The sequence below is a fragment of the Drosophila biarmipes genome, chromosome 3L, assembly GCF_025231255.1.
Source record: "Drosophila biarmipes strain raj3 chromosome 3L, RU_DBia_V1.1, whole genome shotgun sequence".
In the NCBI taxonomy this organism is placed as follows: domain Eukaryota; kingdom Metazoa; phylum Arthropoda; class Insecta; order Diptera; family Drosophilidae; genus Drosophila; species Drosophila biarmipes.
Window position 1 is genome coordinate 15,217,968 of NC_066613.1, and position 15,244 is coordinate 15,233,211.

The window sequence follows — 15,244 nt, forward strand, 5'->3', positions numbered from 1 at the left end:
TCATGGGCTCCCATAGTGTTCCTTCAACCTTTCTGTTTGTTGCCCGATTTTCTGGCATTCCGTCTGGAGATTACAGATATAAGGGCCTCTCTTCTGGCCGCCCAGGCGGTGAGTCAACGGGTTTTGTTTGCCCTTCTACGAATAAAGTTCAAGGCCTAACCCAGGGGGAGGTTTTTCTATTCGGTGGCAAAGATTTGTGCTGTGGAGAAGGCAAGGGGTTTTCCATGAACATGAGGTATAAACATGAACCTATATATTTTTATCAATTTAATAAAGGAATACGAATTCGACCCTAAAAGGAAATCGTAAATATTTTATTTTTTAATTTTAAAGTATTCCTTTCTTTTAAGTCCCATCTCAAGCAGCACAATTTCTGAATTAGCACTTAGAAATTTTAATAGTTTAAAATACACAATTTTTTTCAAATTTAATTTTTTCCTATTTTAGAAAAATTATAAATATATAAAGGCATTAATGGCCGATGATTTAATTTTGTTTATTATTCTAGCTTTGGAATATTAAAGTTATTGTGTTACAAAATATTTAAAACTAAAATGAAATAAGCAGAAATATTTTACAAATTAAATTTTTTGACTTAAATTATATTTAAGGACTTTAGCACCTCTTTATTTTAAAATATTAATTTAAGTATTATATACTCCCTATAATTTGTTAAAATAAATAAAATATTTATTCTTGCAAGGTTCTTGAAAATATGATAATTATATTCTAGTGCAAAAACTCAGTTTTTTAAAGTTCATATAGACAGGGAAACTTCTTGTTTTTGTTTTATTCCATGCGTATGCAAATTTCCATGAATATTTCATAAGTATAAGAATAGTATAATAAAGTCTTACCCAGCCTTACCTTTTGCACCTCCATTATCCTCAGTTTCGAAAAGAATTCAACTCTGAATCGAGCACTACGACCTCTGCTTTTGAAAATGCAGCATATAAACTAATAATCCCAATTCCTATTCCTCAGTTGCCTAATCGCGAACCGCTAGCACTAGAAATTCGTATTTATTAGATGCTTACGTAACATTTCAGCACTCGATTTGCAATTTACAAGTTTTCTTGATTTGATTTGAAAGTTTTATAGGTTTATGCAACGCGCAGGATGTATATGTGTTTCTCCAGCGACCCAGTGGAGTAGTCAGCTGTATTTTTGGATCAACCTGAAACTGCACTTGAGCAGAGATTTTTGGAATTGATACCAAAAGTATCTATAAAGCCAAAACACATCCGAAAAAACCCAATTTTATGTTTGACATTTATTTTATATTTCAATTGTTTTCCTCTTTATTTTACATCATTATTAAATTAAGAAGTACAAGTAAAAAAATGTTTAGCACAAAAAAACGCAGAGAAAAAATGTGTTGCTGATTTTGTTCTTAAGAATTTAAGAAATTTTAATAATATTCTCATATCGATTTACACTATAATTTCTCCATATAAAGTGGACACAAAAAAAATTTCGTCAAATGTTGGGTTGCTTTGTGTTTAGTTTCTAAACTTAAATACAAAATGATTTAATTTAGCATATGTGTATATTTTGTATAAAATTACATAAATATTTAGTTGACAAAAATTTATTTGATTTCTTGTTGGTTTTGTGTTGAGCTGAAAATTAAATTCGTGTTCTATAGTTAACGTAGAAGATGTACATATAATTTAAGAATTATCCGATAAAAGATATTTACAAAGATAAAGATGTGCCGACTGATAAAGCAAATGCTGTTTCTAAAATTTATTTGCTTTATAGGGAGAGCTCGAAAGGCTTCGAAAGAATAAACAAAATGAGCGTGAGGCTTAAAAGTAGAAGTAGAAATCAAAGACGCGAAGATCTAGCTAATGCTCTCAGAGTTATATCAGAGCTATCTCTTCAATAGGAATGCGGGCTGAAGATGCAGATACAGATACGAATACAGAAACAAGCATTAAGCATTAGCGTTGTATAGTAGGTATATATAGGTGAGCATATCATTTAGTTAGCCTAGGCATAATCAAGAGAGAGTAGGGGTGCTATAGAGAGGGTCGGAGTTAAGAGTGGATTCGTAGTGAAGGGGCTATAATCAACAAAAGGCAATTTGAAATTTCTTTACACATTGGTTCTCCCACTCGCTTCGTTCATAACTAGTTGCTAGTTCAGTTTTCATTTAATTACTTCTTGTATATATAGTTTTTAGCTTTAGTTTCGTTTAGGTATATCAAAAAAATATTGCAGATTGTCTTAGAGTTCCAGCCGCTTTATACAAAGTAAACGAAAAGAAGTTGAACTTTTTCCTCAGGAGTTTGTTTCCCTGGCTCTTTCCCATCCGATTGGTTTTGTTCTCTAGGTGTATGTTTGTTGGCCTTTGACTTGGTATTTCCTTAGTGATTTTAAAATTGTTTTATGTTCAAAAATTTGTGTATCTTGTTTGTAGAAACCATGAGTTTTGCTTGTTAGAGTTTATCGCTATTTATTCCTGCCTATTTCCTTTCCTCAGCTGTTTTCTAGATTTGTGGAATGTGGTTGTATCGGTCGAGGGAAATTAGGTTAGCGTTTATGGGTAAGTGGGTCAAGGGCTTGAGCCAAAAGCAAGTTTTTGATTGTTTCACTGGTGTTTCGGGTACGTTCTCTTACACTTGGGTTGCTCCTAAACAAATATCTCTAGTTTGCTCTCTAGTTGCTCTACACACACAATACACATTTACAATATACAGTACACACACAAGGTTCTAGGCTAGAGCTAAGGATTATGTTGCTGATCTAGTGATAATTTTGGTTCTGCTAAATTTGCTTCGCTTTCGGTTTTGGCCCCTAGGATTAACATGTAACGTTCGATTACGAAACGAAATGGCTTAGACACAGAATTTACATAGAAAGGTGTGTGTTTTGCTCCTTCTTCAGGCGGATATCTGACTTTTAATTTCTCTCCTTATCGGTTTGCTCCACAGGACGAGCATCCTTAGAGGAGCAGCTCCTCGTCCGTGTGCGGCTCGTTTCCGGTTTCCGCAAAGAGGCAGCACTCATCCGAGCCGGAAGAGGCGCCCTCCTGCTCCTCGCAGTCGAGATCTAGGTGATGGGCCTGCTGCGGCGACTGGGGCGCCTGGGGGTGGTGGTTCAGGGGGTGGTGCGTGGGCTGCTGCGGGTGGCTCAGGTCGTGCAGCCAGTCCAGCGTCTTGTCGATGGCGCGCAGCCGCTTCTCCAGCGAGGTGGTGGCCAGGATGTCCACCTAGGGTAGTTATAAAAGTTAATAAAAATTCCAGGAAATATCAAAAGGCATTCGACCCACCTTCAGCTGCTGGGAGAGGGGCAGCAGGGCTATGACCCACCAGGCCCACGCCGGTCCATCGCTGATCAGCTCCCAGTTGGGCTCCAGGGGCGGCATCTGGCCATAGCTCTGCAGGATCTCGTGCTTCTGCTCCGTGCTCAGGCTCTCGAACCAGCCACTGGCCTTGGCCAGCACCACACCCTGCATGCCGGCCAGGATCTTCACCTGCTCATCGGCAATGGGCTCGTCGCAGATGTACTCCACCTTGGCCGTCTCATAGCCATCCTTCTCGTTGCGCGCCAGGATCTTGAAGCGCTTGCAGCCAATCGTGCTCAGGATGGAGCAGCCATCGCCCAGCTGCACGCAGTCCCGGATGTCCAGGATGGTGCCCACGTCGTAGTAGCGCGACTTCCCGCCATTCGGCTGCACTATGCCGAAGGTCTTGTCGCCGGACTCCACGGCCCGCCGCACCATCAGGCGGTAGCGAGGCTCGCAGACGAAGAGCGGACACGGTACCGCTGGGAAGGCCGCCGTGCAGATGAACACCGGCACCGAGGGCTCCTGGTCGATCTCCTGGCGGAAGCGCGCCTCGTAGTGGTCTGGAATGAATCGTTTCATTGCGGCTTCTAGGAACTTCGTCACCGGCCGCTTGGCCAGCGCGAAAGGAACTGGCGAGGATGAGCCCGGATGCAGGTGGTTCTGACTTGGATTCGGATTCGGATTCTGATTCTGATTCGGGTTCTGACTGGCACTGGCACTGGCACTCGGACTGGCATTGACACTGAACTCCACAAGTGGCGACATGCACAATGGACACGGGGAGTTGTAATCCATGCAACGATCCAAGCATACCAGGCAGTAGGTGTGTCCGCAGGGGGTCACCACCGGCTTCCAGAGCGTCCGGCTGCACACCACGCAGTCGAAGTCGCTGGCGTCGATCAGCTGCCCGGCCACCGCGCTCACCGCCAGCGATGGAGCCGATCCGTCCAGCTCTGGAAGGGAGGAATGTTAATGAGTAAAAGTTAGGGAAAGAAAATGTATTACAAATAATTTTTAAGCCCAAAAAAGGTACCCTCAAGGGTAAAAAAGACCACTGTATAACACTTGTTAAAAACTACCTATAGAAAGAATTATTATAAGTTTATCAAAAATGTGAATATCATTCTAGTGATGTACCTACATTAAAGACTTCTTTTTATACTTCCAAAACTGAAGCTAAATATCCAATTAAATTTTTAAGCAAGTTAATATAAGTTAAATAAGCTTAAAATATGAAATTTATATATATTTTTTTAAGTATTTCAAATAAGATTAATATTTTTTGAAAATACTTTTAAAATCGTTTGTAAGCTATTAGGAGAGGTTAAAGAAATCGACTTAACATTTAAGAAAGTATTGCCAAGTGTGAAAAAGTAAGTAAATAAATGGCACTTTTTTCATTTAAATTAAAATTTTGAACTGCCTTTTTATAAAATTGGAAAACATATACATTTATGATCTGAACATACAAAGGTTTCTACTTGCTTACATCAAAAGCTTTTCTGATCTAAATACATATTTGAAAAACAAAAAGATTTTCATTAATTTAGTTATTATAATAACAGTAAGTTCCCTGGTAAAAAAATCTCCATTAAAAATTCGGCAAATATTATATTTAGTAAAGTCTTAAATTTTAAATATTTTATTTAAAGTAAGTTCCCAAATAAATCTAACTATTAGCTATTAATTTCGAATTCCCTTTCCTTTCCCTCCAAAAAACTCACTTCTCAGTCGCTGCAGCTCCTGCTGCGTCCGCTCCAGGACGCCGGCGAACAGCCGACTGCACCGCTGACTGTCGCCAGCCGCCTCCGCCTGGTCCACGTCCTCCTCCTCGACGACCTTGCCGCCCAGGGGCTCCACCACCGCCGACCATTTCCGCTTGCAGTGCTTGCGGTTGGCATGGCGCCGCGGCTGCAGGTCGAACTGCTTCTGCTCGAAGACGTGCCGCTGGTGGCGGTGGTGGTCCATGAAGTCCAGGGCGCTGGGGAACAGGAAGTCCCCGTCCAGGTGCAGGGATCCCGGCTCCCCGCCGTCCACCTCGACCTCCACCTCCTCCTCCATGTCGTCGCCGGCCATTATGTAGTTGTCGTAGTGCCCGAACTCGTCCTCCACGTCGTCCAGGTGGACATGGTGGTGGTGGTGATGGTGGTGGTGGGGGTGGTGGTGCTGCTGTTTCCTGCGCCGGCGCACCTGCTCCCAGAGCAGGGGATAGGGGGCCCGGGAGGTTGCGAAGCTGCGGTGCTGCTGCTGGAAAACGGGGGGCGTGGCGCCACCGATCGAGGAACGGTTCTTCGGCATTTGGGCCAGGAGACGTTGGAGAATCTGTGCAGGGAAAAAAATGTGTGTGAGTTTATTTTGATTTTTTTAAATGTATAGAAGTGTATACAGGATAGAATATTTTTGTATTGTTGAAAAATACAGTGATTAAACACTTTCATTACATAATCGTTTAACAAAAGAAAATACTGTATTCCATTTACTATTTCTGAATTATTTTTTTTTAATAATTATATTCTTTAATTCTTTAGTAATAAATGTCCTTTTTTTAGGTTTTTATTAATTTTTAATTGAAATTTTAATTTTTTCTTCGAATTTCTTGTTTCTTGAAAGCAAGTATAAGCATTTTTAATGATGTTGGTGATCAAAGTGTTTGAACACATTAAGAGTATTAATAAACTTTTATTATAATATTCTATCGTAGACACACTGCATTTTAATGTATTAGCTTTGCCTACCTTGGCGAGATCATGTTGAAATATTTCCGAGTTGCTGAGATTTGTTTTCTTATCAAGGCAAATGGCCAAAAAGCCGTTGTACAGAGCCTCCTCCAGTCGACCAAGACCGCTCAAAGCCAGGGCCCTCAGATAGTGGGCCTGAAAAGTGTAATTAAATTTAAATTCAATTCATTTTAAGGAGATAAAATAAAAAACGTACCTTGGGTGAAGTGCAGCGCGTTCTCAGGGCATTCTCGATGTCCGCCAGAGAACTTTGATAGTGGCTCAACTTTAGGAGAACTTCGGCACGCAGGCAGAGACTCTTGAAATTTGCAGGCGCTGGAAAATGAGATAGAAATTGCAAGCATTTTAGTTAGTTTTTACTGCGACAAATGGGCGGTGTAAATCAAGAATATCCCCATGAATGTCATCTTCCGACTTGAGTAAAATGTCAAGATGCCAAATTAAATGAGGGAAATGTTGTATATCTTATTCCACTTCTTCTTGTAAAAATAATTAGTCGCTTTTTTATGTTTTAAAGTAGGAAGAAGGCTTCTCTTAGATTTTAAAAAGCTTGGCTTCCTTGGAATACATTGAGTCACCGTACAAGTGATAAGGTTAATTAACGATTAAAGAGCAATGATTTAAAAGTCATTATTGCAACAATGTAAGTAAAATGTGTCAAGAATGAAGTGTTGTTCTGAGCTACATATAACAAGAATTTGCCAATAGAATAAAGTCAAATGTCACGAACTAAAAGATACTGTTTAAAAATGAAATATTTTTGGTATTAAAAGTAAGAAAAAAATAAAAAGTTGGTGACTTTTTGAATTGTTTGGCTATCTTTTTAAATGTTTTGTTCTGATTGAAGGTTTTTTTGAGGTACCACTTAAAAACATTATTATTTATTTATAATAACTGCTTAAAAACGCGATGTTCGACCATCGGTAAATGCAGTGTGAAAGTGAAATCAAGGTAAGAGCGCGAAACACCTAGAACAGCATGTCATTGCAGTGCCTAGGTCAGGCATTTCCCAGCCCAACCACCCCCACCACCTCACACTTTGATCTCCCCTCGCTACGTCACGTAGGCCACTTGTAGGCAATGTTGCCATGCCGCCAGCAACATGCATCATTGCAACATCTTAAGAGAACCTAAGAGTGTTTGTGGCAAATTAACAGTCTCGATTTCTGTTGAATTTTCCCCTCAGCATGTTATTATTTATTTCTCTTACTCTCCACTCTTCTGCTGTTAACGCAAAAGAGCTGTGAAATGTTAAAAAGACGCGCGCAGCTGCTGTTAAGGCAGAAAACGCGATTATGTAGCCTAACATTACGCAACATTAAGAGGCGCAACAACAACAACAAGCGACAGTAGCAGCAGCAACAACAAAATAGTAGCTAAATAATATTAAGTGCTAGGCCCTATAACCGTTATTGTTGTAATGGCAATTGTTACACAAATTGGTGAAAAGTGATTACATGCCCAGTGCAAAATTTCCCAACGCAGATATTAAATTGCATTTTCCACATTTGTCGCAACAACCAATTATAGAGTTAAATTATGTACAAGTTGATATATTATCCACTGTTATTCATTCAAATTTTATAGCTGTAAGATTCAGCTGGGGGGACAAGAAAGATACGTTAAGGTACACCCTTAAGGAATACTTTTTAATAAACTTGTAATAATCGATTTAAGTAACCAGATAGATTTATAGATTTATCCATTGGCGATAATAAATAAATAAATTAAGTTGTTACATTTTGTTAAAGCCTTCTGTAGTTTTTGATTGTCTAATTAATTGAATACAATATTAAATAATATATAATTTCCATATTTTTTGTATTTATTTTGGTTTATTTTCATTTATTTTATTTAATTGTTATACTTTCCTTAAAGAATGTTAAAGTATCTTTTTCATATACAAGACAGCTATAAATATTTTTCACTTCAACATAATGAGGTTTTATTTGGCTTATTATCATTATTTTTAAATATAGCACTTTAGAATAATTTCCCTATTATATCTTTCTGCTAATTCCTTTATAAAATTCTGTGTTTTCATTGTTTACTCATTATGACTTTTTTATGGTTTTTGCTAGGGTGTCAAATGGACTCCGAAAGCAAAATACCAGTGATAGATAGGGGTTTGTTTGCCTGATAACGCTTATGTGATTGGATTTGCGGCTAAGCGTTATGTGAATGAAGGTGCCAAAACATAACGACACTCCACTGCGCCTGCCAGATAAGGGGAGAATGTTATTTAACTTATTATTCCTTAAACGCTTTCTGAGTTGTTTTTTTGTAGGAGATAGGAAGGTTTCATTTTCCTTATACCTTGACATATTGCGGCTATCTTACAGTAAACAATAAAATTGTTGAAGTATATTTCGTTATGCGAATCGCACTTTAATGCTAAAGTAATACTATTTGATATAAAAGTATATTTTGAACAGCCTTCGGTGCCAAGAATATTATTGTTTTTGATGCACAGCTAAACACTTTTCCCACATGTTTTTCCCGCTTCAGCAGTGATTCCCCTGTTTGTTATGCAATAGCACCAGTCGATCTCCAGCCTCTCCCCCTCCACATCCCCTTGCCAACCGCGTCCAGAGCCATATCTATATGTATTATGCATACTAATTATATTTATTTCTACATTATATCACCCCGAGGGCGACCACGTTCTCGGCGCCCAGCTACTTCCCGTTCGATCTGCGACTATATGTGTGCGTATCCATCAGATACTTCTACTTACAGCCAGCCAGCGAGTGGCAAAATTATAAAGGTATATGAAAAAAGAAACACAAATTCAATTAAACTGCAAAGCCAAACGCTGACGGCCTGCCGTCGCTGTTGTGGTGGCACTTTGTTTGTGTTTTTTGCGTTTGCTACCGCTAAAAATTTGCACTTATTAGAGGATTTTACGCTCTACGTACGCCCTCGCCGCGCCCCCTTTTCCGGCCCGCCCCCGAACTCACATTTTCAGCAACATCTTCCACGCGGGGCCAAGTTTCCGTTACGCTGCAGACAATTTAAGCCCAACTGTTGATAAATTGCATTTGGCTTCAGATATGACTAGGCTCATGTGTGTGCAGTTTATACATTTTGTCGGGTGCACTTGACAAAAATTCGGTTAATTAGGCAAAAAAAGAACCCTTTAATCATTAAAAAAATGTAACTTCATTTTCAATATATAGAAATGTACTTAAAAAATGCAAAAATAAGCAAAACAAATTTTAAAAGATTTAACAGAATACATAATGCACAAAAAAAATAGATCTCAAACTGTAAACTAATTTTTAGTAATATCTCTTAATTTAAATACTTTTTATTTTTTAAAGGCTTCTCAAATTGATATGCCAAAACTAAAATAATAATACCAAACTATTATTTTTCTTTCCCTTTATGTGTCTATTTAAATTTCGGGAACACTTGGAAATATTTCATTAAATTGAAACAAGTTCTTAGTTTTTAGGCACTTAGAAAATATACACACTGCAAAAAAAAGTAAAGATTCTAGGAAACATACAATGTTAATGAGAAAAAAAATTGAAGGAGAATCCAAATTTTTTAAAAGGTGTTCTGTAATACAAAGTAAAATATACCATTGTAAATTTTCAACACCAATTTAGTTTATTTTAATTTATTTTAAAATGCTTCCGAACTGAAATACCAAAAAACAGATGGTATACTACTTTTCTCTCCCTGTATATATCTATTTCATGCCAACGTGTGGCGATCGGCGATCTTGGCGAGTGTGTGTGCACTCAAAATCAGATTTCGTCACGTACATTAAAAATCGCTTGCAAAATCCCCACCGTCGACAGAAAAAATCAAAAAGTCGCAAAGAATATTGAGGAGAGAAGCGAATTTTCCTTGGCGGCTGACGGCCGGCATTGGCATGGATTGCATAATGAAATCAAAAATCCTAGAATTTTGATTTCCGCATAAAGACGGCGCGAGCATGGGAGAGACATAGAGACAAAGGCATTTCGCAGATTCAATAGGTGAATCATTTGATTTATTTATCTTTAAATGCCAGGCAACAAAGTAGCGAACAAAGAATACATGTCCCCTCAAATGTTTCAATTCAATTGTGCTTAAATCGTCGTCAAACAATTTGCTAAAAATAAACGCGTTGCGTATACGCCGCATGGTCCGAGCTTTGATGGTCGGGCACATAGACCCGCACACACACACCGACTGGATTATTATGTAAAGGGAAAATGGAGGCGCGGGGAGGGGGTCACAAGGCTGACGGGGTGGCGAAAAACTGACCTAAATACTAAATGAATGCCCATAAAGCCGCGCCAAGTGAGACGGGAAACGGACGGCCATAAACGAGCGGCAAAAAGATGGCAAACTTTATGGTCCCCCTTCTGAGTTCCCAGAGTTCCAAGATCCCAGTTCTCATCGCCGTTGCCGAATCCGCAGCCGAATAGAAACCAAAACCCGTAGGGAAATTGACCGTTTTTGATGTCTACGACGGCCTGATGGGGGATAACTGGAGCGGAGCAAATAAATGCAAGGAGACCGAACCAAGACCCCCTTGGCTAACACTCCATTCGCTCGCATAAAATATGACCATTATGCAGATGAAGCTAATTGTGCGGAGTCGAGTTTATGACCCTCGTAAAGTGCCCTCGCCCGATGTAGCAGCGAAATAAATACGCGAATTTAGGGAAATGCCAGCAGGGAAGTGGGCAAAGGACGCTTTGGGTAATTCGGCCAGAAATGAGAGGAAATATCCGCATTTTAGGCCAAATATTTCCTTCCTTTTAGAAATTTATACGATTAAATTCAGGAATTTGCCACAATTCGATAAATAATATAAAGATAATGGCTACCATTTCCTAAGCTCCCTTAATCCACACCTGAGCTAATACCCCCAATTAATTTCTATAAAAACCCCCTTGTGATTTCCTTGTTAAACTCAAATTTGTCGAAATCCCCGCCTTTCTAGACAGATTTATTGCCACAAAACTCACCTACCATTTCCCTGCTTAATTCGCCTTTTTAATTGTCTTCATGAATGAACGCTCACTTGGCCACTTCTGAGGCTGTTGACGGAAATGTGAAATGCCCGAGTATAATATAGGCCAAATAATCATTATTCACTTTCAGGAAGTGCAGGCAGTCGCATTGTTTTCACTATTCAGCATTTCGCCTTCGGCTCTTGGCGTTAAATCTGCGACAGAAATTCTGGGTAAAGAATTCTATAAAAATGCATTTTTATGATAAATTTTACGAGGCCATCTGACAGGCAATTGTTGTGTAAATTATTCCAATATGCTGTTAAGCGTATATGTAGTTTTTGTTTTTCTGAGAACCATACGCTCTGTTTTTCACTCGATTTAAAGTTAATTAAATCTATTGTTTTTAGAGTCCTTAAATCAGTTTTCCCTTCTTCTATTGCGACATGTGGGCGTTATCAACTCGTTCTGTAAAATGTCAGCGTCATGAAAAACCCCCTAAATTGCTGGAACTTTGTTTGCAGTTTGTTTTCCGTTCTTGCTCTATTTTTCCGCTTTTTTTTTGGGGTGAAAACCAACCGACTGTGAAGATTTTTGTGGCCGCTGTTGCGCGGGTTACATCTGGGAAATATCGCCATGTCGCATAAATTTTTGGTACTGGAAAACAAGACGCAAAAAAGCAAAAAACCAGACAAAAGACAAGTACGCAAACATCAAATGTCGGGGTTCAAACCGAGCCAAGGACGATGTCCCCCAGTGGTGACAACGATGCTGACAATTACTCAGAGATTCAAGCTAAAAGGTCGGGGAAACGCCAAAAGAACTTCGGGCTAAGTGGGAGGCATAGATTCAAGGGTGGTTGAACCCATTTATGCAAAACTACGATCAAAAATATATTTATTTTTAAGATACAATTTTTTGTGTTCCCCACAGATACGCCTGCCAAACTTCACTTTAAAAATAATTCAAGGTAAGGCAGCGGGAGAATGAGAGATTCAGCGAAGTGAACTTCATTTCCAAGTCTTACATAAGCCCCCTGCTTTGTTTATTTTTCATTTTACTCAACCAAGCGCAACCTTCGGGCAAAGTGGAGCAAGACGGCAAAAAAATATAAACACGATTTACCCCGAAAAAATGCTGTTCAATCGCAAGCACGCAAGTAAAATCAAATACAAATTTCATTCGGCCAAAACAAGGCAAAAACATTCCTCCGATAATGTGTGAAGCGCAAAATATTTATATATTGTTGTTTTGCAGTTTCGTCTGTAATGCCAAGGCATTCGTGGGTTTTATGAGCCGCACCATAATATTCGAAAATGTTTCACCGCAACGGCAGCAGCAATTCCAAACGCTTCACCGAGCAGCAACTCGTCGAGTGGGCCGAAGGTCAACTGGTGACCAAGATTGGCGGCAGGGGCTGGGGTATTCTGGTCTCTGTGGGGGCCAACCGAGTGCGGAAGTCTCACATTATGTGGGGCGTAAGACATAAAGAAGTTCTTCCATATACAAGTGTTTTTTATGCATCTTTTAGGGCGGTTTCTGTTGATTGTCTGCTAAGTCGGCCGCCTTATGCAGTGAAACAGGGGTGGGACTTAAATATAATAAAAATTCGGAACGGAAGGCCGACTACTTCAAAGCAAAGTTAAAGATTTTCGAAATGGGTGGGAGAAAATAAATAAATAAGTTGGTAATACCTCTATGACCTAATTGATAAGAAAGTTTTCTTAGAGGATTATTTTTTTATTTTTTGGTTAATAATATTTTCTAATGGGATTTATTGGGAATTATTTATTATTATTATGAGTTCTGTATAGTTAGATAGTGTATTTTTTATTTTTATTAATTACCTAACGTTTCCAATAATATTTTTTGAGATGGGACTTACTAACAGGATTATGTATTAGCATGAGTTCTGCATAGTTAGGTAGAGTATTTTATATCTTTAATAATTACCTATCTTTTAAAATAATAGTTTGTGAGATAGGATTGACTTGGCAATTTTTAATGAATTTCTTATCCAATTGAATACCTTTTTTGCAGTAAAATTAATTTAGGGAATATTTAAAATATTTACGGAGCTTACTAGCAACATTTTAAGAGCAATACGTTCCTATAAACTCCTTTAAAGCTGATTAAAGTATAAGTATAAAGTAGAAGCTCTTTGAAGTGGACCCAATTAGCACCCCATCACCCAAGGCTTAGCATATGAAGGGGCTTTGCCTCCCCTCGGCTAATGACTCCACCCACTTACAAGGCTACACTCCCACTCCCACTATTTTCCTACCATATGTTGGCTCGGAAAGTGTCCGCCTTGTTGGGCCATATGGTGTCCCCTGCGCAGATGTCACTTGATAAATGCTCACCCACATCCATGTTCCACATCCCCATCCGCACATGCCCACCCAGAGCCACGTCCACTTCCGTCGCCACACGCGCGTCTGACGCGCAGTTAATTGATTTCCCAGACAGAAGGGCAGGTCGGAAAAACCCAACTCTCGGCTGACCTGACCAGGGCAGAACGACGGCTAAGCCTTACACAGCGAGGTCGAAACCGAAAACCAAAAACCATCGAAATGCATTACATTATGAGGGGGGCGAGTGCTGGGGTGGCGACAGCGTACGGCAATAATCCACTTAAAAGTCGGGTTGGGGTGGCCAATCGACTGAGGAAAATTGGGAGTGTACATCAGTATTTAAGTTATTTATAGTTTATGGTTGCTTTAAGGTTATTATAATAAATTAAAAATATATTCTTTATATTTCAATAAAAAAAATATTGATTTAAGTGTTAGGAATTTATTAACATCTAAGATAAGTTTGGGGCAAAAAAAATAATACTAAAGATCATTTATTTTTTACTAAATATAATATAAATATAATATAATTTTAGTATTATTATTTTTTTATAGATTTAAAACCATTAAACCAATACTTATTTTTGTAAGACTATTTCCAATAATATTTTTAAATTTTCTAATATACATATATTCCAAATTCACTAAACAATATAGATATAGCTACTTAATTTTAATATATTACAAATTTAATGAACAATGCGGATATCCTTTTTTCCCTGGTAAACCTAAGAATTTTTCGAAATGCAAACCAAAATATTTTGATTTCTTCTGTAACCATTTGATTTATTTTCATTTAATTTCCATTTCCTATAAGAGCGAAATTCTATTTGAAAGCCCATCAGTTGCGCCGAGTTTTCCCCCATGTTTTCCCTCATTTCCAGATCTATTTTCGAATGTTCTCCCCTGTCGCACGGCTATTTCGGTGCGCTTTTCTCTTATGTAATCGCCGCAGACGCCAATCAGCCCCTAAACGCAGTTCGATAAGCAGACAGAGCTGAAAAAATATGGCCAACGTAACCGGCTTTTTTATGCAAAGCTGCCAAAAATATGAGTAAAGTCATGTAAGTGGAGGGGGCGCGGGGGGTGTTGGCCATGGCTTAAGCATTGCGTGAGCGGAGACTTGCGCAATCCGCGGAAAGTAAGAGAGAATGCGAGGGGAGAAAGAGCCAAAGAGGCAAAAGGCCAGCAAGCAACAGTTTTTTGCTTTTTATCTTGGCCAAAAGAGGCACTGAACATGGCTAAGAGCTGGCGGAGAAGGCTCGGCTTGACAGATGCTCTTTCTCCGGGACTCTGGGACCCTGGCGCTTTCGGCCAGCTCTGGCACTCTCTTTGGGCCACATTGGTTACCATCTGCAAAGTCGGAAAGTATGTCAAAGTCAAATGCGCGGCGTCGACGTCGACGTCGACTTTTATTATGTTTGTTTGGTAAGTGGAGCTGTTTTCTTCGTTTTTTGGTATTTCTGTGGTGTTTTCTTATTGCTTTGGCTTATGTAAGGCCCAGCGGCCAACTGTTGTTGGTTACGTTAAGCCACAGGCCCAAGATTTGCCTCAGTTTCCCCCGTTTGCTCGTGTTTGTCGTGGTCGCCTTGGTCTTTTGTCTTTTTCACGCTTAGTCTGCCGCCCCCCGGGGGCCGCCCCCGAAAACCCATTGTTGCTCATTTGTTTGTTGCCAATTTCAACGCTTTGCGGCTTGTTGTTGCCGTGTGGAAATTAAATCGTGATTTGTAAATGCTCTCAAATTTTCGTCTCGCTTTTAATTTTTTTTTTTCGTTTTTTTGCTTGCCACAACGGAGGATTTTGCAATTTTGTAATAACTTTTTTCGCCTCTCCTTTCGGCGATTAAATAATCAACGGTGTGTGGCAACTATTACAATAGGAGGTTTTTGAAAGTGGTTGCCG

At 39.3% G+C, this 15,244-nt stretch overlaps 1 protein-coding gene across 1 annotated transcript in view; it reads right to left on the reverse strand.

Moving 5' to 3' along the window:
* Positions 1 to 1,484: 1,484 nt before the first annotated feature.
* The window catches only part of LOC108035055 (uncharacterized), a 28,837-nt gene continuing 15,077 nt past the window's right edge, over positions 1,485 to 15,244 (reverse strand). The window contains exons 3-7 of the mRNA XM_017110435.3: positions 6,230 to 6,348; positions 6,031 to 6,168; positions 5,020 to 5,617; positions 3,278 to 4,248; positions 1,485 to 3,217 (exon numbers count right to left, since the gene is read on the reverse strand). Of these exons, the coding sequence (XP_016965924.1) occupies positions 2,951 to 3,217; positions 3,278 to 4,248; positions 5,020 to 5,617; positions 6,031 to 6,168; positions 6,230 to 6,348 (2,093 nt within the window). The 3' untranslated portion in view covers positions 1,485 to 2,950. The remainder of the gene's footprint in view (positions 3,218 to 3,277; positions 4,249 to 5,019; positions 5,618 to 6,030; positions 6,169 to 6,229; positions 6,349 to 15,244) is intronic.